The sequence below is a fragment of the Mesoplodon bidens genome (assembly GCF_964165515.1).
Source record: "Mesoplodon bidens genome assembly, chromosome: 13".
Lineage (NCBI taxonomy): Eukaryota > Metazoa > Chordata > Mammalia > Artiodactyla > Ziphiidae > Mesoplodon > Mesoplodon bidens.
The window spans coordinates 38,079,180-38,106,124 of NC_138169.1; the positions used below are offsets into that span (position 1 = coordinate 38,079,180).

Sequence of the window (26,945 nt, forward strand, 5' to 3'; positions counted from 1 at the left end):
CATGAACATTTCCTGCTTGCTGGTAAAATTTAAATGCCCTTAAACCCCTGGCTACCCTGTGACCAGCAGCGCTGTCGTATGTGACAGTATATAGCGCAGTGTGTGTTACATTATATAGTATATAAAATGGTGTAGTACCACACTGCCCTCTTCATTGTCCCCTTTGAGAATTTGAGTCACCTCCTTAAAAATCTGAGTTCCTAAGTAATCTAACTGAAAAATCAGTGTGGGTAATGCTGGAATCTTTATTGCCACCATTGTATGAGCATTAAGAACACACATGATCCTCACTAGTTATTTTTTTTAATGCCCAGGGAATATATGCCAACTTTGGAGGAATTCTTTGAAGAAGCCATTGAACAGGCAGACCCTGAAAACATGGTTGAAAATGAATACAAGTAAGTAATGTTTCTCATGAACTAATTTCCCTAATACCTCTTAAGAACTATGTATACTAGAATGCTTATCAAGGCAGACAGTTGAGAGCATAGTACTTTTCCCTTTAGCTGAGTTTATGTGCCAGCTTCACATTACTGCACGTCTTGATTTCAGTGACCATTCCCATTCCCATCTAAGCGTGACTTCGAGTCACGCTTGTGTCAGAAAAGTAGAAGAATCCCCCTTGAGCCCACCTCTATCACCTCTTTTCTCTGTTCCCCTTCAAATCACAGTATGTCCAACAGTGGTTGATAATTACTGCCTTCATTTCCTCAGCTCCTGTTCTCTGGTCAGCCCATGCCTGTCTCCCCATCACTCCACTGAAATAGCTCTGATCATTTTTTGACCTCTCAGCAGCATTCTCCAGTTGATCTCTCCCTGCTTAGATAATGTTTTCTTTGCTTGACATGCACTCTCCTCCTGTTTTTCCCTTTGCCTCACCGTCTGTCTGGCTCTCCATCTAACTCAAATTTTGTAGTAACTTCAGGAGTCAGTCTTAGCTGTATCTTCCAGGTGACACCACACAGCCCCATGGTTTTAAACAGGCATTATGGCATCGTGATCCGAGGGCAAGGGCCCTCTCATCAGCCTGCCTAGGTCAGTCCTGGGACTCTACCACTTACTGGCTAGGCTTCTAAGGGCTAATTTAAACCCTTCTTTGCTTTGTTTCGTTATCTGTTAAATAGTAATAGTACCCATCTCACAGGGTTATCCTGAGCATTCAATAAGATGGTTCACGTTGAACCACGCACTGCCTAGTGGTAGTTTTTCAGGTGCCAAGACTGTCTCAGAGGTAATGAGGCTCATTTATGAGCAGTGACCAATAAACTAGATTGCTACTCTTAAGAACTTGTGGGGACTTCCAAGTCACTTACAAAAACTCTTAAGTGGAACAAGTCTGTGCTCTGGATTCTCTGTAGCTTGCCTGTTTCCAAAACATTATCTTTAGAGTTTCTCAGGTTTTTCTTACCTTACTGTGTACCACCTATATTAAGGAACAGTTCGTGGATTCTGTTCTTGGTATCACTGCTTATGGTGTTGGCTACTGGATGTGTCCCTTTTAGTTTTGGAGTAATTTTTATTCACTGAGGTTGATATTCAGCAAATTAAAGTTTAGATGTTATATAAATTTTTAAAAAACAGATTAACATGATGAAAACTGTTGGGTTTATAAAATATTCTGAAACTCACACGTGCAGATGGCATTGCCTGTTTGGATATCAAGTCAACTGAACATAGTGAACCTATGAGTATTTTTCTCTCTAAATGACCAGGGGGATGATCTGTCCTGCACACACAGCATCTAGCCAGTCCTGGACACATACTAATTGACTTTTAACTTAAAATGTATGTAAACTTTTTAAATTTAAAAACTGTTTGCTGCATATGAACCTGCCTCTTTGGACTCGGAAGTGAACTGCACACTGAGAGATCCTTTAGGGCTATGATCAGAATGAGAAGAATGGTGCCTTCAGCTACTGACCTGGGGAGTATAGAATTTTGCCTGGTGAACTACATTAACTGGAAGGGAATATAGAAATAAAGAAGTATAAATTACAAGACTGACATCTCTTTTTGTAGGGCTGTGAACAATTCTAATTATGGTTGGAGAGCCCTGAGACTATTAGCACGGAGAAGCCCTCACTTCTTTCAGCCAACCAACCAGCAGTTTAAAAGTTTGCCAGAATATCTCGAAAACATGGTAATAAAGCTAGCCAAGGAATTACCAGTAAGTAACACAGATCAATTTTTACATCCTTTAGTTTGCGTTACCTTCTTTTTTTAAACTGCTATTGCTGTTTGAGCTAAGAGCTGAATTTAGCCTTTATCATGTGGAAAAAAAAAAATCCATAAACCCCCTTGTTCTAGAATGAGGAAGAAAATGCATTTGAGTATACATTTATAGGAAGTACATAAATAAAGTAACTTTATATAAAAAATTATTAACGTAATTATTATACTTTGATTTAACTTATTTTTTGTTTGCCAATGCATTATATTTTATCAAAGGTAGGGCCCATGGGGTAGTGGTAGGCAGCTTGGCCTATCTTTCTACTCTTTTCTCTTTTCCAATACAATATGGTAGTAACTATACTGTATGCATAAATCTGAATAAAATTACTCAAAAAAAAAATGTTAAGGACCTGGTTGCTCCCCCAGTCTTCCCTAGACCATTATTACCATATTCTGAGTACTTGCAAGTCATCTTACCATACTTCTTACTGGCTCCCTTCTTCCCAGGTTGGAGTAAGAGTCTTTCCAAGCTTCAGTCTTCCCCGCCCCTCCTTCTCCAGGTTAACACTGTCCCACTGTGATCCTTACCTGACATTCACATTTAACACTCTCAAGGGGAAAGTTCTGGGTCCTGTAATTGGATCTCATAACTAAATAGAAAGTATCTCCAGTTACCTGATTTTAGAAGTTGGCATTCTTTTAAAACATTCTTTTACTCATTTTAGCCTCCTTCTGAAGAAATAAAAACAGGTGAGGATGAAGATGAGGAAGATAATGATGCTTTACTGAAGGAAAATGAAAGTAAGAATTGAATTTTCTTGGCTATTTTACAAAATTGGAAAAGATTGGGGTTCTTTGTTGAGAGGTACGTTATTTGATCTACTTCTCAACTTCTATTTTTCTCAGCTGTTTCTTATAGTGAGGAATCTAAAACATTGCTTGATAATAACTTTTAAAATAGTACCTTTTATACAGTAAAATTTGGAAGTGTTGGGAAGACAAGTACTTACACTTGAAGACAACTCATACCTGTTATTTCTTGGGGTTTAGATTGGGGGCCGCTGGTTTCAGAAGCCTTCCTAATTATGATAGAGGCAACAGCTTTAGCTTTGATTGAATCCCTAATGATCATAAGAATGGTAATTCAACCCGTGGAAAGTATAAAAAGGAACTGTTTTACTTTTAGAATAAAGCTTATTAAAGGTGACTGATACCTCAGTGGCCCCATATTCCATTTTATATTTTGAATCGTACACATCCTCGTACTTTGTTCATAATTTGTTTCCTGTGTTTTCTAGGTCCTGATGTTCGGCGAGACAAACCTGTAACAGGGGACCAAATAGAGGTATTTGCCAACAAACTGGGTGAACAATGGAAGATTCTGGCCCCCTACTTGGAAATGAAAGACTCAGAAATTAGACAGATTGAGTGTGACATTGAAGACATGAAGATGAGAGCTAAGCAGCTGCTAGTTGCCTGGCAGGATCAGGAGGGAGTGCATGCTACACCTGAGAACCTGATCAATGCACTCAACAAGTCTGGGTTAAGTGACCTTGCAGAAAGTCTAACTAATGACAATGAGACAAATAGTTAGCTTTTTTTTTTTATTATTAAAACTGTGATAAGCTTTTGTTACCAAGCAGCATTTGATAAGAGGTTCACTGGTTTTGGTAAACAATAAACATTTTTATAACAGTTGTACAGTTGGCTGGTGCTCCAAGAACAACAGAATGCATGGTGGCTCTTGATGACTGACCTCAGGGTCTGGGGGGACAAGGGGGTAGGCTGGGGAAATGGCCAAAGTAAAGTGACCTCAAGGTCACATAATATTTTTGTTAACTAAACATTTATAAAGTCAGTAAACAATATTTAGGGGCATGGTGTTTCCTAAGATACACTATGCCAAACTGGTTTCCTGCATTCCATTAGTTACAGAATTTAACTTGCTATCCTGAACATCCCACAGTAATACTTTCTGAAACCATATGACTGCTCTAGTCTCATCTGTGCTTTAAAGCAGATGATCAGCAAACAATGGGCTGTTTGTCACCTCTTTCTGTAAGTAAAATTTTAATGGTACACAGCCATGCTGATTCTTTTAAGTACTGTCTATGGCTCCTTTCATGCTACAACAGCAAAGTTACATAGTTGCAACAAAGACTTGTGACCTGCAAAGCTTAAAACATATTTAAAATACCTGGCCCATGGCAGAAAATATTCTCCAACCCCCAACTTTAAAAGAAATGGGGTGAGGTCTAAAACGTAGTTCTTTTAGCCTTACAGAACTTATTTTAAGCTCTCAAGTCATTAAAATAATAGGGATACATACCTCAGGGATTGTTGTGAAGTTCAAATGAGATGTATGTGAGAGCATCCTACAAACAGCAAAGCACTATAGTCATGGCTGGAGACAGTTTCCATTCCCACGTAAGTTACCCTTTAGGGCGCTACGGTCATTGTTTTGCATCCGGAAGGAGGGCTAAGTGCCTGTCACTAAAAATATTCTTGCTGGGGCTTCACCTCACTCGCTAGTCCAACAGTGATCCAGCACAGCTCTATATCAAAAGGGCCTCAGTGCGAGAGGGGCACAGCACATAAGGCACGCTCAGGAATCAATCAAGACATTTTCTTGCTTATTCTCTCTTTTCAAAGATCTTACATGAAAGGCTGAATTCTAAAATAGCCTTAATAGTTTAAAACACTAGTATAAAACAACACTAGTATAAGTCCTATTTCTTATACTTTATAATGCTTTTCTGGATCAAATAAAATGAAGTCAAGTGTTTTGTAATGACAATTAAGGAATTATAATTTAAAATGCTAATTCCGTAAAAGGCTTATATACTTTGTTCTAACCCTACCTGATCTAGTAGCTACAGCATCCTCCAAATCGTAAAATCTGAATTCTAATTCCTAAATTGGTGTCCTCAAAATTCAGAAAATTAGTGAATAAAAAAATTTCACAAATTTACAAGCATCACACCAATATATAAAAGAATCATTACAATTCTTATGGTCTCATCCTCCCTATTCTATTCTACACCCCCTCCAAGGCAAAAGAGTACTGATTGCCAATTATTTTGTTTTGTTTTGTTTTGTTTTTTTGCGGTATGTGGGCCTCTCATTGTTGTGGTCTCTCCCGTTGCGAAGCACAGGCTCCGGACACGCAGGCTCAGCAGCCATGGCTCACGGGCCCAGCCGCTCCGCAGCATGTGGGATCTTCCCGGACTGGGGCACGAACCCGTGTCCCCTGCATCGGCAGGCGGACTCTCAACCACTGCGCCACCAGGGAAGCCCTGATTGCCAATTATTAAAGCTTAGCTGAAGCTATTTACAAATAAATTTTCCTGAAATGCTTATTTTATCCCCTAGTGTTCTTAGATTACATTGTTCAAACTTGAGAGGAAATGGCCATTATTCTCTAAGAATCTAATAGTTATCACTACTATGCTCTGCAGAGCGTTAAAACAGCATAAGCAAAGATGAGATTTCATGATAATCCCCGAAAACTTTATTATAAATATCTAACTCAAAGGAAATCAGACAAGTCAGCTAATCCTCTATCCTTTCACAACCAAGCAAGGCTCCTAAAACAAAAATGAATTAACTAGAGTATTAAAATGGAAGAAACCTACCAATATTGAGATATCTCATACTCTGGTATTTCTACCATCACTTTAAAAATCATTGGTATTAAATTTTGATAGACATTAAGAATTTGGGAGTTGACAGGGGAGTAGAAAGAAACACCCAACTGAGCCAAGGAACAGATCTGATAACATGGTTGCATTCAGCATCCAAAGAACTCCATTACTTTTACAACTCTATTCCTTTTTTAAACAATATTATGCTACAGGCAAAGAAGACAGTATTTTTAAATGGATGCCTAAGAGCATAGTTAAACTAACCATCTGCAGAAACTAATAGTAGTAAACATCTGAACTTCAGCCAAGCTCCAACACTCAACAGACAAAAGACTTGAGGTCAAACGCTGTTAGTCCCTCTTTGTTTTGTTTTTTTATTAAATATCCTAATTTTCTAAAAATAAGCAACTGGAGCTTGTCAACATTATTTTTAAGGTTGATTACTACAAAACCATTGCAAAGTTAAATGTACAAACCTAGTACGTCAGAGACACAGTAATAAATGTATAATCAAATGTACTATTATTGATCACAATTTATTTTAAAGTCATGAAAAGCCAGCAACAGGCTGGACAAATACTTGATTGTATCCATGTTTCCATGGGATGGGGACAGCAGCACTGAGTTACACAATGAGATCAACACTTAACTTCCTTTCCACCGTCCTGGCAAAATTTTTGTTAGATAATGCAAAGGAGGGGCAGCTACTGAATCACTGGTGGTTTGAACCATGCAAAAACAACAAGTAATAGAGTAATAGGTGTGCAATAAACATCTGATTGCTGAATCTTGGGCTGAAAAAGACAGGAAGAAAAATTATCACAGAAGGTAATGGTTGAAAGGCATTTCAACTCATAATTTTTAAAAATTAATCCAAGAAATAAGCTTTTTAAAAATGTCTTCCTGTCACCTTTATATAGGGCAGCACAGTCCAAAGGCAATTTTCTCTTTTCTGTTATTTTTTAGGTCGATAACACAGAGTGGTCTGCTTCTGCCCTCTTTTGTTCCACATGAGGGGAAACATGTAAAACCACCTAAAAATCTTCCTTTAAAGCTCTGGGTTATAGAAATGATCAACAAACAACATTTATTTCACACCTAAGCATAAATAGCTAAAATGAAGATTACTGTTCACTTTCCTCTTCCATTATTTCAATTCTGCGAGGCCCATAGAGTAGAACATAAGCTATATGCCAGTCTCCACCACCAGAAAGCCTCAAGATATCCTCTGGTGTCACGATGCTGACCTTATCATCATCAAACTTAATCCACTCATCTAAAGTGCAAAAGAGAAGAATGAAATTAATCTCATATAATTTTTTCAGACTTCCATTGCAAAAAAGGTACTGAGTAATTTTATGTACAGTAGTATTCCATCTGCCATACCAACAGTTCTCAAAGTGTGGTCCAGGGACTACTCAGGTTCAAGATCTTTTCAGGGGTTCCATGAAGGTTACAACAATTTTCATAACACTCCTAAAGCATTTCCCTTTTCCCCCTCATTCTGTGAAATGTGCTTTGGAATTCTCCAGAGGTTACACAATGTGTGATAAAGCAGCAGACTGAAGGCAGAAACAGGAGAATCCAGCTGTCTCCTATTAAGCCTAACAAAACAGACTTAGAAAAATGTAAATCAATATCATTTTTTGCCTTTTTTTGTTTTGGAAAAGATCGTAATTTTTATTTTGAAAGTGTTATTTATTTTAATATGTAATGACTTCATTACTGTCAGTTTTAAAAGAAATAACTTCTCAGTTTTAATTTCTATTATAGTAAATATTAAGAGATAATCCTCATAAATAGAAGCTCTTTGGGATCCTCAATAATTTAAGAATGCAAAAGGAGTTCTGAGATCAAAAAGTTTGAGAACAAATGTAAAAATCTAAACAACTTATCAAACTAGTATGGAACAATTTAAAAAAACAGAATCTTTACCTTGTTTCCTTTTCACCCATGATACATAATGACCTGAAGAGCTAGATCTTCCCTGGTGCGTTAGCACTGCTTGTAAGTCATAGTATCCACAATTATTGGAGCCAATGTCTAAAGAAAGATGTAAACCCAATAATATTAGAAATGAACAGATATGTGCTTTCTCAAGCTAAGTAACAAGCAAGAACAACTCAAGTTTAGCCTAGAGAAGTACTATTATTGTTAAAATCCAATAAGATACTACTGTCCAATTAAAGGTTCATGAAAGATGTTTTAAGAAGTATGCTATCATTCATAGAACATATTCACTAAAAAGTGATTTTTTTTACTATGTCATACTAAGGTAAATTATAAGAAACAACTTTTTTTAAAGAACAGTATCTGAAAAAAAAATATGTGGAAAGACAGTAATTTTACCTTAAAAAAAAAAAACCTACACACAGTAAAACTCAAATGAAGATTTCACTTACCATCAGCAAAAGAAAAGGGTTCATACTTAACTTCTTTTGGGGGGCTACTCTTTTTGTCATTCTGAGGGGAAAAAAATTTTAATTTTAAGTGTTCATGATATTGGAAATAAAATTTATATTCTCAATGAGTATCCATCTCCACAAATATTTACTGTCTATAATGCAAATCACCAAGGCAAGACAAAGAAAAAATATGATCTGCCTTACAAATTGCTCAAATGATACAGCTACAGTTTACATAAAACTGTAAACCCAAAAGTCCTACTCTTTAACAACATACAGTCTCATATGTATAGTAGGAAATCCTGATTACAGAACCAACTTCAAACCACTAAACCTAGAGCACACCAGTGAATACAGAGTACAGATAAACGCTGCTCTAAGGTAGAAAAAGAAAACCCAATTCTGCAACTTTTCCAGAACACTATCAAACCACATAGGTGAAGACAAAAGAAAAGAAAACCTGCCTCAAAAAAACAGAAGTCGAGGGCTTCCCTGGTGGTGCAGTGGTTGAGAATCTGCCTGCCAATGCAGGGGACACGGGTTCGAGCCCTGGTCTGGGAAGATCCCACATGCCACGGAGCAACTAGCCCCGTGAGCCACAATTACTGAGCCTGCGCGTCTGGAGCCTGTGCTCCACAACAAGAGTGGCCGCGACAGTGAGAGGCCCACGCACCGCGATGAGGAGTGGCCCCCACTTGCCGCAACTAGAGAAAGCCCTCGCACAGAAACAAAGACCCAACACAGCCATAAATAAATAAATAAAAAATTAAAAAAAAAAACAAAAACAGAAGTCGAATTACTGCAATGGCCACCTGCCACTTCAGCCCAAATGAACTGAAATATTTAATTCAGCAAATATTTACCTAAATTAAAAGAGGTGTGATTTAGACAAGGATCTTCAGTGGGAACTCTCTTGCCTCAACCCATTTCAGTGTGTAATATAAAAACAACTAAGCAGGGGCATCCCTGGTCATGCAGTGGTTAACAATCTGCCTGCCGATGCAGGGGACACGGGTTCGAGCCCTGGTCCAGGAAGATCCCACATGCCGCGGAGCAACTAAGCCCGTGAGCCACAACTACTGAGCCTGCGTTCTAGAGTCCACGATCCACAACTACTGAAGCCCACATGCCTAGAGCCCGTGCTCCGCAGCAAGAGAAGCCACCGCAATGAGAAGTCCGCGCACTGCAGGGAGGAGTAGCCCCTGCTCGCCACAACTATAGAAAGCCCGCGTGCAGCAACAAAGACCCAACACAGCTAAAAATAAATAAATAAAATAAAAATTAAAAAAAAAAACAACTTACTTAGGCATATGGACACAAAGTTCTTGAAGACTATAATAATAATGAAGACAATGCAAGCAGTTTAGAAGACAGTTAAAGTGACAAGAAGCCAAAGGATCTTACAACAAAGAAAGGCAATTAGGTCAACCATTCCTTTATATATATTTTTAACACCTAGAGCAACCCCAAAAAGGCTATACAAAGAAACACATTAAAAAACATTACACATGGGTTTCCCTCGTGGTGCAGTGGTTGGGAATCCACCTGCCAATGCAGGGGACATGGTTTCGAGCCCTGGTCCGCGAGGATCCCACATGATGCGGAGCAACTAAGCCCATGCGCCACAACTACTGAGCCTATGCTCTAGAGCCTGCAAGCCACAACTGCTGAGCCCATGCACCACAACTACTGAAGTGCGAAAGCCCTAGAGCCCATGCGCCATGACAAGAGAGGCCACTGCAATGAGAAGCCCGCGCACCATAGCGAGGAGTGGCCCCTGCTTGCCGCAACTAGGGGGAGCCTGCATGCAGCAACAAAGACCCAATGCAGCCAAAAATAAAATAGATAAATTTTTAAAAAATCAAATTCTTCAAAAAAATTATACATAAACTAGAATTCTAAAAAATGTTCATGTAACCTACAAGAAGGGAAAACAGAAACAAAAATCAGAACAAATAGCAAAATATAAAATAGATTCAAACACTAACATATTAAGAATTACATGAAATGTAAATGGTCTAAATGTACCAATAAAAAGACAGAGGTTAACACAGGATTAAAAAACATGACCCAACTATATGCTGTCTGTAAGAAACTACCTTCAAATATAGCATGGGCAAATTTAAAGTAAAAGAATGGAAAAAGATGTATCATGCAAACATTAACAGAAAGAAAGCAGCAGTGGCAATATTAATATCAGATAAAGTAGACTACAGGACAAAGAAAATGACCACGAACCAAGAGGGACACTCCATAATAATCATAATCAGTAATAATCATAATAATCATAATCAGTAATAATCATAATAATCACTCCACCAAGACAGAGCAATCCTAAATGTGTATGCACCAAATAACAGTTACAAACCATGAAAAGCAAAAAGCTAACAGAACTGAATGAATGGGGAAACATACAAATCCACAATTTTAGTTGAAGACTTCACCACTCCTCTTTCAACAACTGACAGAACAACTAGACAGAAAAACAGCAAGGTTACAGGAAAAAGCAACAACACCATCAACCAACTGGATCTAATCAACATCACATAACACTCCACTCAACAACAGTAAAATACACATTCTTATCAAGTGCCCATGGAACACGTACCAAGATAGATAACATCCTGAGCCATAAAGCAAACCTCAACAACTTTAAAGGAATTTAAATCACACGAGTGTGTTTTCTCACCACAATTGACTCAAACTAGAATCAGTAACAAAAAGATAACAGGAAATTTTCCGAACACTTTTAAATTAAACAAGACACTTCTAAATGATCCAAGGTCAAAGAGAAGTCTCAGTTTTTTAAAAAATACAAGAAACACAATGAAAATGGAAATGCGATACAACAATTTGTAGGACACGATCTGAAAGCACTGCTAAGAGGAAATTTACAACACTAAATGCACACATCAGAAAACAGGAAGTCTGAAATAAAAGATCTAAGTTCCCACACCATAAGGACCTAGAAAGAGAGGAGGAAAATAAACCCAAAGCAAGCAGAAAACAGGAAATAAGAGTAAAAATCAATAAAACGAGATGCAGAAAAACAGAGAAAAATCAATGAAACAAAATGCTAGTTCTCTGAAAAGAGCAATAAAATTGACAATCCTCTAGCAAGACTGACAAAGAGGGGCTTCCCTGGCGGCGCAGTGGTTGAGAGTCCGCCTGCCAATGCAGGGGACACGGGTTCGTGCCCTGGTCTGGGAAGATTCCACATGCCACAGAGCAGCTGGGCCCATGAGCCATGGCCACTGAGCCTGCGCGTCCGGAGCCTGTGCTCCGCAACAGGAGAAGCCACAACAGTGAGAGGCCCGCGTACCACAAAACAAAACAAAACAAAACAAACTCCTGAAAAAGAACTCTGCAGGCCAAGACTGTCTGACCAAGACAATTCTACCAAACGTTTAAAAGAGAACTAACACCAATTCTACACAATCTCTTACCAAAAAAATGAGAAAAAAACAGCTAATAAATCAATTCAGGAGAGTAGAGGATGTAAGATCAATATACAAAAATCAACTGCAATGAGTGCAAAAATGAAATTTAAAAAAACTATGCCGTTTACAAAAACATCAAAAAGAATAAAATAGTTACAAATAAATTTAACCGAAGTACAAGAAATGGACTCTCCTGGTGGCGCAGTAGTTAAGAATCTGCCTGCCAATGCAGGGGACACGGATTCGAGCCCTGGTCTGGGAAGATCTCACATGCCGCGGAGCAACTAGGCCCGTGCGCCACAACTACTGAGACTGCACTCTGAAGCCCGCATGCCACAACTACTGAGCCTGTGAACCACAACTGCTGAAGCCTGCATGCCTAGAGCCCGTGCTCCGCAACAAGAAAAGCCACCACAACGAGAAGTCCACACACCACACAAAGAGCAGCCCCTAGTCATGGCGTGCGACCAGAGAAACCCTGCACCAGCAACAAATACCCAACACAGCCCAAAATTAATTAATTAATTATTTTTTTTAAAAAAGAAGGGGGTAGGGGGAAAGGAAAGTGGATTTGGCTACAAAGGGGCAGCATGAGGGATCGTTGTGGTAAGGGAAATGTATTGCATCTAGACTACATCAAAGTCAGTATCCTGGTTGTGATATTGTATTACAGCTTTGCAAGATGTTACCACTAGGAGAAACTGGGTAAAAAGTACTCAGGAACTCTATTATTTCTTATAACTGCATGTGATTCTACAATTATCTCAAAATAAAATTTAAGTTTTTAAAAACTGCTTTTAACACACACACACACAGTAACCTGCAGAAGAATTTAATTTTAACATTTGGTATATAATATCACACTGGAAATATTCCTAGTTACCAGGAAATATCTTTTTCCTTTTGAAGAAAACAATCCAACATATAATTCACCTGTCCCTTCTCTAAATTTAAAATATACAATTTATTAAATATAAAGTTGCTAAGGTTATAATTTTAACAGTTATAGGTGCTTGTTAAAAGATATGACTTAAGTTGTCACAGTGGGCATAATGAAGCAATATTCGATAACACTAACGCCATTTTAAAAAATGGAGATGCCTTACGAGGAAAATAATAAAATACTCTGAATTTTACAAGGCAAGATTTTACGTGAAGTGCTTTGAGGAAATAAATACTGATATAAAAGGAATAAAAGCTGCAGATTTTTATGGGAAAAGAAAATATTAAGTTTATTCTACCATAAAGGACCCATTTAGCATAGCTATAGTTCTTTTTCTTATGCTAAAACACACCTAAAACTTTAAGGGCTTGCACCAATACCTGCAAGATTTGTATATATGCTAAACACAGGTTCATCCATTTTTACTAATAGGTTAACAATATAAAATGAATACTGGACATGGATTAAAGATAAACATATTAAGATTAGAAAATGACCAATAAGAACCTACTGTCTTTGGCTGCTGATTTACTTTTTTATCTTCCAGATCCTTGAATTTTGATCGAAAAGAAACCATTTTCTCTTGAAGTTCTGGTGTACATAGTTCATACACATCCAACATAAGAGGAAATTTAACATCCTATATATAAACCAAAAAGAAAAAGTGTAAACAGACTTATAAAGTAGTTATTTAAAATATTCATCACACTTTTTAAGTACTGCTTTCATATTCAAATAAAGTTGAAAATAAGCACTGTAAAAATCACGTGGAAATCTGTGCATTTGAAAATATCAGTGTTTATTTTCAATCTGGTCCTAACTTTTTTTGTGTGTGTGGCCTCTCCCGTTGCGGAGCACAGGCTCCGGACACGCAGGCTCAGCGGCCATGGCTCACGGGCCCAGCTGCTCCGCGGCATGTGGGATCCTCCCAGACCGGGGCATGAACCCGTGTCCCCCGCACCAGCAGGCGGACTCTCAACCACTGCACCACCAGGGAAGCCCATGGTCCTAACTTTAAGATAAAAAAATTTTTAATTTTTCCATTAAACATTTTAACCCATGAAACTGACCGCAGAGGAGCTACCAAAAATTTAAACAACAGGGACTTCCCTGGTGGTCCAGTGGTTAAGAATCCACCCAATACAGGGGACACGGGTTCGATCCTTGGTCAGGGAACTAAGATCCCATATGCCGCAGAGCAACTAAGCCTGCATGCTCTAGAGCCCACGCACAACTAGACAGCCCATGTGCCACAACTACTGAGCCCGTGCACTCTGAAGCCCATGCGCCACAACTAGAGAGCCTGAGTGCTGCAACTACTGAGCCCACACGCTCTAGGGCCCGCGTGCCACTAGAGAGAAGCCTGCACACTGCAAAGAGCCCACGTGCCACAACGAAAGATCCCGCATGCCGCAATGAAGATCCCGTGTGCTGCAACTAAGACCCAACGCAGCCAAATGTTTCTTTTTTAATTTAAACAATAAAAGAAGCATTTCAGAAATACTAGACTAGCAGATACTTCAACTACATTTAACCTGTTCATATGACCCTAAGTATATCTGAAAATGTATTATAAATTTCAGCTCAAGAGGCTAAAATTATATATACCTCTCCCAAGGATCAGACTCTATGGATACACAGCAGAGCTACAGTTCAACAAAACAGATAAATCATAAGGTTGGCTCTGACATCAAACGATTACAATTTAAGTATTCCTTGGGCACCGGTAATTTAACACTCTCCTTTCACCTGGAAGAAAGGAACCGCCTAGAATAGTGTGTTATATTGCTCCTTACCCCACTCCCGTCCCCAAACCTACTGGACCAGTATCTCTGGAATTGAGGATCTGGTCTAGGTCAATATTTCTGGGGAATGGAGGGCATCCATCAGAATTACCTGGGAATCTTTTGAAATATGTAAGACCTAAGGCCCCACTTAATCAGATGCTTGGTGGCGGATGAGGGGCAGGCGTGTGTATGATTTAAAACAAAAAGGACAATAGATAATTCCAATGCATATTCTTGATTAAGAACCACTTGTCTAATGTTAATAACTTCCCTATTTATAGTATTTTCAAGTGAGTTTATCCCTAAAAGAATAAAGAAACCTATTGTAAGTTAGGAATTACCTTCAAAGAATTACAATAATTTATTATAGTAAAGTTCATTACTAACCTTAAGAACTTTGGCATTCACAGATTCCTTCTCTTTATAAAAAAATCGAACCATCTGAATAGTCAAGTAAGCAGGCAACCGGCTGATCTTGGACTGAGGAGACAAAGTGGAAAGAAATTCTGTAACATACAAATACCACACAAGTTTTTAATTCCTCAGTTTGGTAAAAACAAAGACTGGGTAACATTAATTAGCTGGAAACCTTTCTAGTAAATGGAATTGGATTCCAAAACTTACAGATTTGATGTACAAAGCATTTCTTTGCAATGTTGGAGACTGTTTGGTGATTTCTTCCTGAAGTCGCTAAAAAAGAACGTAACAGAAGTCCAAACATTAAAGAATTTTCTTCTGCAATACAGTTATATCTTTAATTCTTTTAAAAATTATCAACAGTACTAATCAATAGACAACATATAGTATGTCAACGGATTTATACCCCTGAGAAATAATTTGAATGAAGACAATGTGGGAAGGCTTTTAGATATGGCTCAGTTCTTAAAAGGCATCAATTTTTACTGGCATGCACTCCTCAGAATGTAAATAATACTTGAAGTCTTTTAATTATGATCCAAATGCTCAGATTCTGAGAGTTTATACTGTATTTTATACAACCTAAGGAAGCCTATCGTGGTATTCCTCTACTTATGGATCATCAGAATATTCATATTAGAAGAAAATTAAGAGAATGCAGATAACCCTTGTTCTTTACGCTTTATTTAGCAAAGCCTTCCAGAACAAATCAGTTACTGTTAAATCTGAGAAAAGTCATAACACAGAAAACCTCTGTTAATCTAATAAATGTGGGAAAGCCTTTAGCCATTATATCTTATAACCATCATGTCTGCCATTCTACTCCTTACAGCCTGTGTGACATTGAGCAAGACAGTTATCCCTCTGGGCATCATCTGTAAATGGTGCATCACCTGTAAATGGTGCTAACAGCACTTAACGTGACAGTGCTGCTGTTAGAATTACATGAGTTAGTACATGGAGAAAACTTGGAGAACTATTTGGTATATATTCTATGTTCAACAAGCATGTTACACTTGTATAAAAATTGTTTCAGGTTTGATTTTTTAAAATTACTAATTAGAAAAGGAAGCACCATGAAGCAGCCTTTTAACATTTAACCAAGTTTATCTGGCAACAAAGAGGTAAAGAAATGTGGAGCAAAATTACTCAAAAAAGAACGAATGATGATAAGGAATCTAAAAAATTACCAAGACAACAAATACAACATCTCATTAATACATATTTTTAAAGAAAGGATATATGGTACAATGTACTCATCAGGTAAGCTACATATTATTATCATCAATCCATTATCATCTAGAAGTTCCAGGTATACTTAGTTTTCCCGGAATTTTATAAAATTATGAAAAATACACCCTGGAGAGTCCCTGCCGAAATATTCTATCCCACACTCTCCAATTAACATTTACATCACGTTTTGATGCCCCGCTATTTGCATCATAATTTGTTATAGGACTTCGGGTGGTAAGCTAGTATCTGTATGCTTTTATTTTTATTAATTTATTTTTACTTTTCCCTTTTTAACATCTTTATTGGAGTATACAATGGTGTGTTAGTTTCTGCTTTATAATAAAGTGAATCAGTTATACATATAATCTCCATATTTCCTCCCTCTTGCATCTCCCTCCCATCCTCCCTATGCCACCCCTCTAGGTGGTCACAAAGCACCTAGCTGATCTCCCTGTGCCGTGTGGCTGCTTCCCACTGGCTGTCTATTTTACATTTGGTGGTGTATATATGTCCATGCCACTCTCACTTCATCCCAGCTTACCCTTCCCCCTCCCCTTGTCCTCAAGTCCATTCTCTATGTCTGCATCTTTATTCCTGTCCTGCCCCTAGGTTCTTCAGAACCATTTTTTTCTTAGATTCCATATATATGTGTTAGCATATGGTATTTGTTTTTCTCTGACTCACTTCACTCTGTATGACAGATTCTAGGTCCATCCACCTCACTACAAATAACTCAATTTCGTTTCTTTTTATGGCTGAGTAATATTCCATTGTATACATATGCCACATCTTCTTTATCCATTCATCTGTCGATGGACATTTAGGTTGCTTCCATGTCCTGGCTACTGTAAATAGAGCTGCAATGAACATTGTGGTACATGTCTCTTTTTGAATTATGGTTTTCTCAGGGTATATGCCCAGTAGTGAGATTGCTAGGTGGTATGGTAGGTCTGTTTTTAGTTTTTTAAGGAACCTCCATACTGTTCTCCATAGTGGCTGTATCAATTTACATTCCCACCAACAGTGCAAGAGGGCTCCCTTTCCTCCACACCCTCTCCAGCATTTATTGTTTGTAGATTTTTTGATGATGGGCATTCTGACTTATAATGAGGTGATACCTCATTGTAGTTGTAATTTGCATTTCTCTAATGATTAGTGATGTTGAGCATCCCTTCATGTGTTTGTTGGCAATCTGTACATCTTCTTTGGAGAAATGTCTATTTAGGTCTTCTGCCCATTTTTGAATTGGGTTGTTTGTTTTTTTGATATTGAGCTGCATGAGCTGCTTGTAAATTCTGGAGATTAATCCTTTGTCAGTTGCTTCATTTGCACATATTTTCTCCCATTCTGAGGGTTGCCTTTTCATCTTGTTTATGTTTCCTTTTGCTGTGCAAAAGCTTTTAAGTTTCATTAGGTCCCATTTGTTTTTGTTTTTATTCCCATTTCTCTAGGAGGTGGGTCAGAAAGGATCTTGCCGTGATTTATGTCAAAGAGTGTTCTTCCTATGTTTTCCTCTAAGAGTTTTATAGTGTCTAGCCTTACATTTAGGTCTTTAATCCACTTTGAGTTTATTGTTGTGTATGGTGTTAGGGAGTGTTCTAATTTCATTCTTTTACATGAAGCTGTCCAGTTTTCCCAGCACCACTTATTGAAGAGGCTGTCTTTTCTCCATTGTATATTCTTGTCCCTTTTATCAAAGATAAGGTGACCATAGGTGCGTGGGTTTACCTCTGGGCTTTCTATCCTGTTCCATTGATCTCTATTTCTGTTTTTGTGCCAGTACCATACTGTCTTGATTACTGTAGCTATGTAGTATAGTCTGAAGTCCAGAAGCCTGATTCCTCCAGCTCCGTTTTTCTTTCTCAAGATTGCTTTGGCTATTTAGCGTCTTTTGTGTTTCCATACAAATTGTGAAACTTTTTGTTCTAGTTCTGTGAAAAATGCCATTGGCAGTTTGATAGGGATTGCACTGAATCTGTAGATTGCTTTGGGTAGTATCGTCATTTTCACAGTGCTGATTCTTCCAATCCAAGAACATGGTATATCCCTCCATCTGTTGGTATCTTCTTTAATTTCTTTCATCAGTGTCTTATAGTCTTCTGCATACAGTTGTTTTGTCTCCTTAGGTAGGTTTATTCCAAGGTATTTTATTCTTTTTGTTGCAGTGGTAAATGGGAGTGTTTCCTTAATTTCTCTTTCAGATTTTTCATCATGAGTGTATAGGAATGCAAGAGATTTCTGTGCATTAATCTTGTATCCTATTACTTTACCAAATTCATTGATTAGTTCTAGTAGTTTTCTGGTAGCATCTTTAGGATTCTCTATGTACAGTATCATGTCATCTCCAAACAGTGGCAGCTTTACTTCTTCTTTTCCGATTTAGATTCCTCTTTCTTTTTCTTCTCTGATTGCTGTGGCTAAAACTTCCAAAACTATGTTGAATAACAGTGGTGAGAGTAGACAACCTTGTCTTGTTCCTGATCTTAGAGGAAATGGTTTCAGTTTTTCACCGCTGAGAACGATGTTGGCTGTGAGTTTGTCATATATGGCCTTTATTATGTCGAGGTAAGTTCCCTCTATGACTACTTTCTGGAGGGTTTATATCATAAATGGGTACTGAATTTTGGCGAAAGCTTTTTCTGCATCTAGAGAGATGATCATATGGTTTTTCTCTTTCAATTTGTTAATATGGTTTATCACATTGATTGATTTGCATATATTTACGTATGCTTTTCAAGTGAACTTCTCTTAAACGCCATTATGCCTCACCACAACTCTCCCCTCAGTATCACAGGGCAAAGAATAGCACTATTTATCTATCTGTTTCTTATAGAAACATTTACCAATACTTCCCCTAACCAATCTTACCCCAAACTGTAAATGGGAGCTCCCTGACAACAAATAATCTTGTTTTCAATGTAATCCCTGCCCCAATTCACTGCCCATCATTCAAGAGATGTACATATTCCCCCAAACCATATCAAATAAATGTTAGGCAAGCAAAATTGTTCTATTTTATCAATCTGCTCATTAGAGTGGATTCTTTAGCATGGCACTGGGGAAACAGTACTAACTGAATAATAAGACAGACAAGTTTTAATTCTGGCTCTGCCACAAACCAATTAAGTCACTTAAATTCTAGGGCCTCAACTTTAATACTAGTGCAATGGCAGAATGACTACATGCCCTCATTTGCACAGTACAACCCCAGTTGATACCTCACAATTATTAATATATCCTCATTATAATACCCTCAGAGGCCTCCTTCGAGCCTCTGGCCACACATTTTTGTCAAACAGTCAATACACAACCTTGCTTCATGTGTGTTTCTGCTATTTAACGACACCTTAACATACAATGGACTCACAGCCAAGTACACTATAACTCATCCCTGAATGAAGCTTATCTAACAAATGTTATTTTCTTCTTAAGGCACATCACAGCCTTCTTGCACTTAGAACACCAGACAGCACTTCACCATTATGCCTGAAGGCCATTATAAACAGCAAGATCACCAACAAAGAGCACAAAAATGCAAGAAATGTGGCATTAAAATTACCGCAAAAAGGGTACTTGTTTATAGTATGAGCGCTGAAACAAGAAGGCAGAGCATCACCTTTGGGGACCTCAGGTGAAACAGTGTGAGTCAGGCGACTCAAAATTTTTTTCACCCTGTGCATATCTACGAATGACCATGAAAGCACCATGAGTACTGATGTTGGGGTTACAAATACATTTGAGCAAGAAGGTGTACTTGTAAACACAGAATCTACGAACAATGGGGATGAACTGCGATTGTCCTTACCAACTTAAGTCCTGTAAAAAGATACTTGACTTCTTGATTGATAAAACAGCTAAGCTGAAGCTGACTTTCCTTTCCTTTACTGACTTCTTCTTCTTCAGATTCTGTACATTTCATGCTTTGAAAATTAAGATAAGGAATTTGCCAATAGGCATTCAATTTGTTATATAATCTTGAATAAGTTATCCTAATGCTATTAAAATAGCATTCACTGGCATTTAAAACATTTCAGTCTTCCAATACAGATTCATTTTAATATACTTAAAAATGCTCATTCACTTACCAACAATACGGATTAACGAATGTGTGTAAAAGGATAAACTCTCAACAAATATAAGTTGGTATTTATAGTCTTAAAATGGTCTTAATAACCCAAAGATAGATAAACAAATCTTTTTCTAAGTTTCCACCCATGATGTAGAAAATAGTATTCTCCTAAATTCATGTTTTATTAATTATATCAATCTCATGTATATAATTTAGCTGATTTATCCCATTTCATAATTAAAAATTAATTCTCTATGAGGTGAATTAATGAGGTATTCTGCTAAAGATGTTCTTAGGAAAAAATATGAATGTCCTTAAAGAGTACATTTATCTAAACTTCAAGAGCACTCCAAAGGGTGTATTTTTCCAAATTCCTAATTTCCATATTTTTTAAGCATAAAAACCTCTGAGGAATTTTCCTTCATATCCCACCCACCACTCCAGGCAACAACGCTACTCATACCAATTCACTTCTAATAAGTTATGATTACAGTCATACTAATCTTGGCTCATAAGGATACGTAGTTTCAAATTCAACTCCGAAGAACTGATCAATTAAACTTTTCTTTTTAGAAGGTGTCACTGCTGGTGCAGATGAAGAATCTGTCTGCAAAAGTTAAGATGAAATAAAAATTCCAACTTTACTTCACATGGATATTAATGTACATTGGCTCCCACACAATCCAGTTCAGTAACACACATTTAAGCTTTTTAAAATGTAATCCCGGGCCTCCCTGGTGGCGCAGTGGTTGAGAGTCCGCCTGCTGATGCAGGGGACACGGGTTCGTGCCCCGGTCCGGGAAGATCCCACATGCCGCGGAGCGGCTGGACCCATGAGCCATGGCAGCTAAGCTTGTGCGTCCGGAGCCTGTGCTCCGCAATGGGAGAGGCCACAACAGTGAGAGGCCCGTGTACCGCAAAAAAAAAAATAAAATAAATAAAATAAAATGTAATCCCTTTCTGTAAAATCCTTCTACTGATCAAAAAATATTACCAAAAAATTACAGATGCTCAATAATCTCAATTGAGTATATTTAACAAATAATGCATTGAATTTAAGCATCAAATGCAAGCTGTCAAGTTCCAACTACAGATTCAGCATCTAAAGTATTCAAGTACATGTCTACCTATTAAGATGAACTAAGACTTTAGGGTGGGGGTGGGATAGAGAATCAAAGTCATATTCATAAATATATTTCAATTACCTCTTTAACAGTATCATCCTCTATAGCTTCCAATTTCTGTTGCAATACTCGCATCATTTGTATCCAACATTCATTAGCATCCTGTAATTTAAAAAGTGACACAGTAAGTAATCCTGGCTATTACAGTGTTTGATCTATAAAATCTTTCCAAAGTAATTACTGTTTCCTTAGAGAAGGGGAAGGAAGTTTTTTTCTTTAAAAATATTAAGCCAAATTAAATATTATATGATCTTCAAAACAATGAAGAATTCCAGAATAGTTTATTCATTCATTCAAGAGATGTTTCGTGAATTCATTATTATGCTAAACACTATTCTAGACACTAGGAATACACAGCAGTCAACAAAACAGAAAAAGTCCTGATGGGGAACATAATCAAAATATAACAAATTCAAGTAAAGAGAGGGTTATGAAGGAAAAAAAAGCAATATGGGAGCAGAAAGTGATTAGGGGATTGCCAACAAACGCATGAAAGGATACTCAACACCACTAATCATTAGAGAAATGAAAACCAAAACTACAATGAGGTATCACTTCACACTGGTCAGAATGGCCACCATCAAAAAATCTACAAACAATAAATGCTGGAGAGGGTGTGGAGAAAAGGGAAACCTCTTGCACTGTTGGTGGGAATGTAAATTGATACAGCCACTATGGAGAACAGTATGGAGGCTCCTTAAAAAACTACAAATAGAACTACCATACGACCCAGCAATCTCACTGCTGGGCATATAACCTGAGAAAACCATAATTCAAAAAGAGACATGTACCACAATGTTCATTGCAGCTCTATTTACAGTAGCCAGGACATGGAAGCAACCTAAGTGTCCATCAACAGATGAATGGATAAAGAAGATGTGGCACATATATACAATGGAATATTACTCAGCCATAAAAAGAAACGAAATTGAGTTATTTGTAGTGAGGTGGATGGACCTAGAATCTGTCATACAGAGTGAAGTGAGTCAGAGAAAAACAAATACCATATGCTAACACATATATATGGAATCTAAGAAAAAAATGGTTCTGAAGAACCTAGGGGCAGGACAGGAATAAAGATGCAGACATAGAGAATGGACTTGAGGACAAGGGGAAGGGGATGGGTAAGCTGGGACAAAGTGAGAGAGTGGCATGGACATATATACACTACTAAATGTAAAACAGATAGCTAGTGGGAAGCAGCTGCATAGCACAGGGAGATCAGCTAGGTGCTTTGTGACCACCTAGAGGGGTGGGATAGGGAGGATGGGAGGGAGGTGCAAGAGGGAGGAGATATGGGGATATATGTATATGTATTCACGTTGTTATAAAGCAGAAACTAACACACCATTGTAAAGCAATTATACTCCAATAACGATGTTAAAAAAAAAAGTGATTAGGGGAAGGGAAGTGTGCTATTTCAATAGGACTGTGAAGGAAAGCCTCTTTGATGCCTTAACATTTGAGTCATGATACCTGAATGAGGTGAGGAAGTAAGCCATGCACCTGGGAGCCAAAGGAACAAGAGCAAAGGCCCTACAGAAACAGGATACTTGGAGGGTTTTTAAAAAATAGCAAGGAAGTCAGTGTATCTGGAGAGAATTGAGCAAGGGGAAGAGTGGCACATGATAAGCTCAGAGAGGTAGCCAGGAGCTAGACTGTTTAGGACTGAGACAGAAAGTCACTAGGAGATACTGAACAAGGAAACCAACATTATCTTATTTACATTTTTAAAAGGACTCTGGGGGCTGTGTAGAGAAACACCACAAAAGGCAGAAGCAAGATGATCAGTTAACAGACTACTGCACCTCTCCAGGCAAGAGATAATGGTGGTGTGAACTAGAGAGAACTGATTATTTGTATTTCCAAATATACTCCAGTAAGTGTAGGACGCCTAAGTTTTACATTTACAAAATGAAAACCACAGAACCTTGCCCTGATTACCTGTTGAAGATATTGTCCTTGTTCGCCCTTCTCTGCAAACTGTGGAAAAGCCATGTGCAAAAACTGCAGTAGAATAATAGGTGGAATACTAGAAGAAGTTTTATCCATGGAATCAAACAAATCTCTAAGGGCTTAAAAACAAAGCAAATACTTCCTTAGTAAAATAGTGACATATTTAATACATGCTACTGTAAATTAATTCTCAATACCAAGAAATGCTTATTAATTATTTTTAAGTATACCTATTCCTTTTGCAATTGCTGGATCCCTAATAAGAAAATAATTTGTTTTTAAATCTTAACTCACCAGAAGACTTTATAACGCAATCACTAGCTATAAACAATGTCTCTCTCTCCTTGACAGCCTTTGTCTTCCCTAACAAAGCAGGGTATATTCATTTAATACAGACAACACATAACTTCTGTCTAGGAATCACAGAGGCATGATGTTACAGTTCCGCCATTATCAGGACGTCAGGTAACCACTCCCAGCCCTCCTCCCTTTAAGTCCATACTTGGTTCCCGTGTACTGAACTCCTGAGTATTGAAATCTGGAGTATGTTTAAATAAGTATGTTTAAATCCTTAAACAAACTTCCTGACTGTACTGAACAGCTAAGAACCAAAACTAATTTGCCTTCTTCAAAATCTTTCCTCTGCTTATCCTCTCTCACCATCATAAATCCCATGGTCATAAACTCAGCCCTGCTCTTGAGTTCAGAATACTTTTTCTCTGTTGACTCCCTAGCTATCACACCTTGCCCTTACTTCACGTGTAACAAAACTCTATAATCTAGCTTATCTTGCATTGTTTTGTTAACTAAAATGTGAAATGTTATCATTAGTATACAGACTATTTAGCATAGCAAATACTAAAATACAACATCTCAGCACAAAGTAAGTACTCAATGAAATGTTCCTGAATAAAACTACTAAACACAATGTTTAAAAAATATTTTAGGAGGCAGAGCTGAAATTATGCGTCCCTACTCAGCTAATAATTTTTAAAATAAAAAATGCCTAAATTGTAATAACACTTTAAAGGATACACTTCTCACTAAAAAAAAACAAGAAAAACCCCCAATGATTTAATTTAATATATACCATGAATGGAGCATCTCAAATACTTCATTAGTTTGAAAGAAAAAGGTCAAAAGACACACTATACATTAAGAGACTAATGAGACATAACAACATAACTAAGTGCAATGTGTGATCCTAAATTGGCTCCTGAAGCAATGGGCAATACAGGGTTAATTGGCAAAATTTAATCAAGTCAGTATTATGAGTTAACGTCAGTGTTAAACTCCCAGACTTTGGAAAATAACCATCTTGTGGTTATGAATGTCCTTATTCTCAGGAAATACATACTGAAGTATTCAGGAACAAAAAACAGGATGTCTGCAACTTACTCTCAAATGGTTCAGAAAAAAAGAACATGCATTACAATGACTGATAAACCAGATGTGACAAAAAGTTAGTAATTAGTGAATTCTTGCAACTTTTCTGTGAATTTAAATTTATTTCAAAATAAAAAACTTTAAAAATCAAGAAGCAAGAAGTAAAGAACGGTATTTTTCATCCCATCAATATTGCAAGCCTCCTATAAGACTCTGGAGAAGCTGTTGAAATTCTGAGCAACTCTTAGATACGTAAGTTACCAGATGAACTAGATATGTGATCACATTTTCCCAGTAAAAACTCCATTTCAGGGGGCTTCCCTGGTGGCGCAGTGGTTGAGAATCTGCCTGCTAATGCAGGGGACACGGGTTCGAGCCCTGGTCTGGGAGGATCCCACATGCCGCGGGGCAACTAGGCCCGTGAGCCACAACTACTGAGCCTGCGCATCTGGAGCCTGTGCTCCGCAACAAGAGAGGCCGTGATAGTGAGAGGCCCGCGCACCGCGATGAAGAGTGGCCCCCACTTGCCACAACTAGAGAAAGCCCTCGCACAGAAACGAAGACCCAACACAGCAAAATTAAATAAATTAATTAATAAACTCCTACTCCCAACATCTTCAAAAAAAAAAAAAACTTCATTTCAACAAATGAATCTACTTTCAGGGAAAAAGGTTAGAGGAAAATCTCACTAATTCCAAATGATGCAAAGAAACCTACTGTTTATAGTATTACAGATTAATGACTGACCACAATGAGATACCATTTCACACCCCTAGAATGGCTATAATCAGAGACATTCAATACCTAGTGTCAGTGAGGATACAAAGAAATCAGAATCCTCATACATGCTGGGAGGAATATAAGATGATGCAGCTGCTTTGGAAAACAGTCTGGCAGTTCCTCACATAGTTACCATGTGACCCAACGATTCCTCTCCTAGATATATACCCAAGAGAAATGAAAACATATGCCCATACAGACTTGTACACAAATGTTTAGCAATATTTATATTGGTCAAAAAGTGGAAACTACCCAAATGTCTCATCAATGATGAAAGGATAAATGAAATGTGATATATCCAATACAATGGAATCTTACTCAGCAATAAAAAGGAATGAAGTACTGATACATGTTTATGATGTGGCTGAAACTCAAAAACATTCTAAGTGAAAAAAGCCATCAGAAAAGACCATATATTGTACAATTCCATTTATATCAATATTCTAGAAGAGGCAAATCTATAGACTGACAGTAGATTACTGGTTGCACAGGGCTGGTAGTGGTGACAGGAAACGGGGTGACTGCTGAATGTTACAGGGTTTCTTATCTATGCAGTTATGACTGCATAACTCTATGAGTAAACTAAAAAACAGTGAATTGTATAATTTAAATGGGTGAGTAGTACGGTATGTGAACTGTCTCTCAATAAAGCTGTTACAAACCACCCCTGCCCCCCCAAAAAAAGGCAGGGCTGTTAAAAACCCTATCAACCCAGCCCAAGGATTTAAGAGAGTATTCATTTGTAAAACTGTCCAAAATGGGGCAGTGGGGGCAGAATACACTGTCTCATGTAATAAAGAAACAAGGTATTTCTAGAATTTCTATTTCTCCTCATACTTCATATCCAACTTCCTTACATGAATACCCACTAATCCAAAGATTTTTTCAAATAGGACAGACATCACTGGTTTATAATGTGGTTAATAAAATAAGTCCCATGGGGCTTCCCTGGTGGCACAGTGGTTGAGAGTGCGCCTGTCGATACAGGGGACACGGGTTCATGTCCTGTCTGGGAAGATCCCACATGCTGCGCAGGGGCTGGGCCCGTGAGCCATGGCCGCTGAGCCTGCGCGTCCGGAGCCTGTGCTCCGCAGAGGGAGAGGCCACAACAGTGAGAGGCCCGCGTACCGCAAAAAAAAAAAAGTCCCAAGTTGTTTAATGTAAGTGTAAGTACTCTAATTTTAATGAGGTGATGTTTTAAAAATACATTTTGAAAACAGAAAGATACTAAAAAAACTGTGAGTGAAAAATGACGTTTATTGAATACCATACTCCCTCTTGAAAACTAGTATATTTAAGATACTGACCTGCAGTAATATACTGTGCTGAAGCCATTTCCCCTGAAGCTCTCAAGGCACCTGCATACCTAGGAACATTAAGACAGAATTAAATATTCACTTTATTCTGAAACTCAAATGGGAAGAAATTAGTTCCAAGGACTTATTATGAAACCCTCAACTTCAAGTTTCTCTGAGTTGTTCCCCCCATTTTTTCTTCTTCTCTTCTGGTCTGGTTCCTTTAAGAATTAT

General features: G+C 37.9%; 2 protein-coding genes across 4 annotated transcripts in view; one reads left to right on the plus strand and one right to left on the minus strand.

The window, feature by feature from the left end:
• Nucleotides 1–3,884, plus strand: part of THOC1 (THO complex subunit 1) — a 44,212-nt gene extending 40,328 nt beyond the window's left edge. For both annotated transcript variants that reach the window (XM_081252054.1, XM_081252053.1), the window contains 4 exons: nucleotides 315–398; nucleotides 2,020–2,167; nucleotides 2,898–2,973; nucleotides 3,471–3,884. In XM_081252054.1, the coding sequence (XP_081108180.1) occupies nucleotides 315–398; nucleotides 2,020–2,167; nucleotides 2,898–2,973; nucleotides 3,471–3,766 (604 nt within the window). In that variant the 3' untranslated portion in view covers nucleotides 3,767–3,884. The remainder of the gene's footprint in view (nucleotides 1–314; nucleotides 399–2,019; nucleotides 2,168–2,897; nucleotides 2,974–3,470) is intronic.
• Nucleotides 3,885–4,014: 130 nt separating this feature from the next.
• Nucleotides 4,015–26,945, minus strand: part of USP14 (ubiquitin specific peptidase 14) — a 47,706-nt gene continuing 24,775 nt past the window's right edge. Inside the window, exons 6-16 of one of the 2 annotated variants that reach the window (XM_081252056.1) lie at nucleotides 26,724–26,782; nucleotides 23,239–23,369; nucleotides 21,316–21,396; nucleotides 20,632–20,717; nucleotides 19,847–19,961; nucleotides 15,016–15,081; nucleotides 14,779–14,871; nucleotides 13,137–13,244; nucleotides 8,219–8,279; nucleotides 7,752–7,859; nucleotides 4,015–7,092 (exon numbers count right to left, since the gene is read on the minus strand). In XM_081252056.1, the coding sequence (XP_081108182.1) occupies nucleotides 6,941–7,092; nucleotides 7,752–7,859; nucleotides 8,219–8,279; nucleotides 13,137–13,244; nucleotides 14,779–14,871; nucleotides 15,016–15,081; nucleotides 19,847–19,961; nucleotides 20,632–20,717; nucleotides 21,316–21,396; nucleotides 23,239–23,369; nucleotides 26,724–26,782 (1,060 nt within the window). In that variant the 3' untranslated portion in view covers nucleotides 4,015–6,940. The remainder of the gene's footprint in view (nucleotides 7,093–7,751; nucleotides 7,860–8,218; nucleotides 8,280–13,136; nucleotides 13,245–14,778; nucleotides 14,872–15,015; nucleotides 15,082–19,846; nucleotides 19,962–20,631; nucleotides 20,718–21,315; nucleotides 21,397–23,238; nucleotides 23,370–26,723; nucleotides 26,783–26,945) is intronic. The other variant, XM_081252055.1, reaches the window with a different exon arrangement.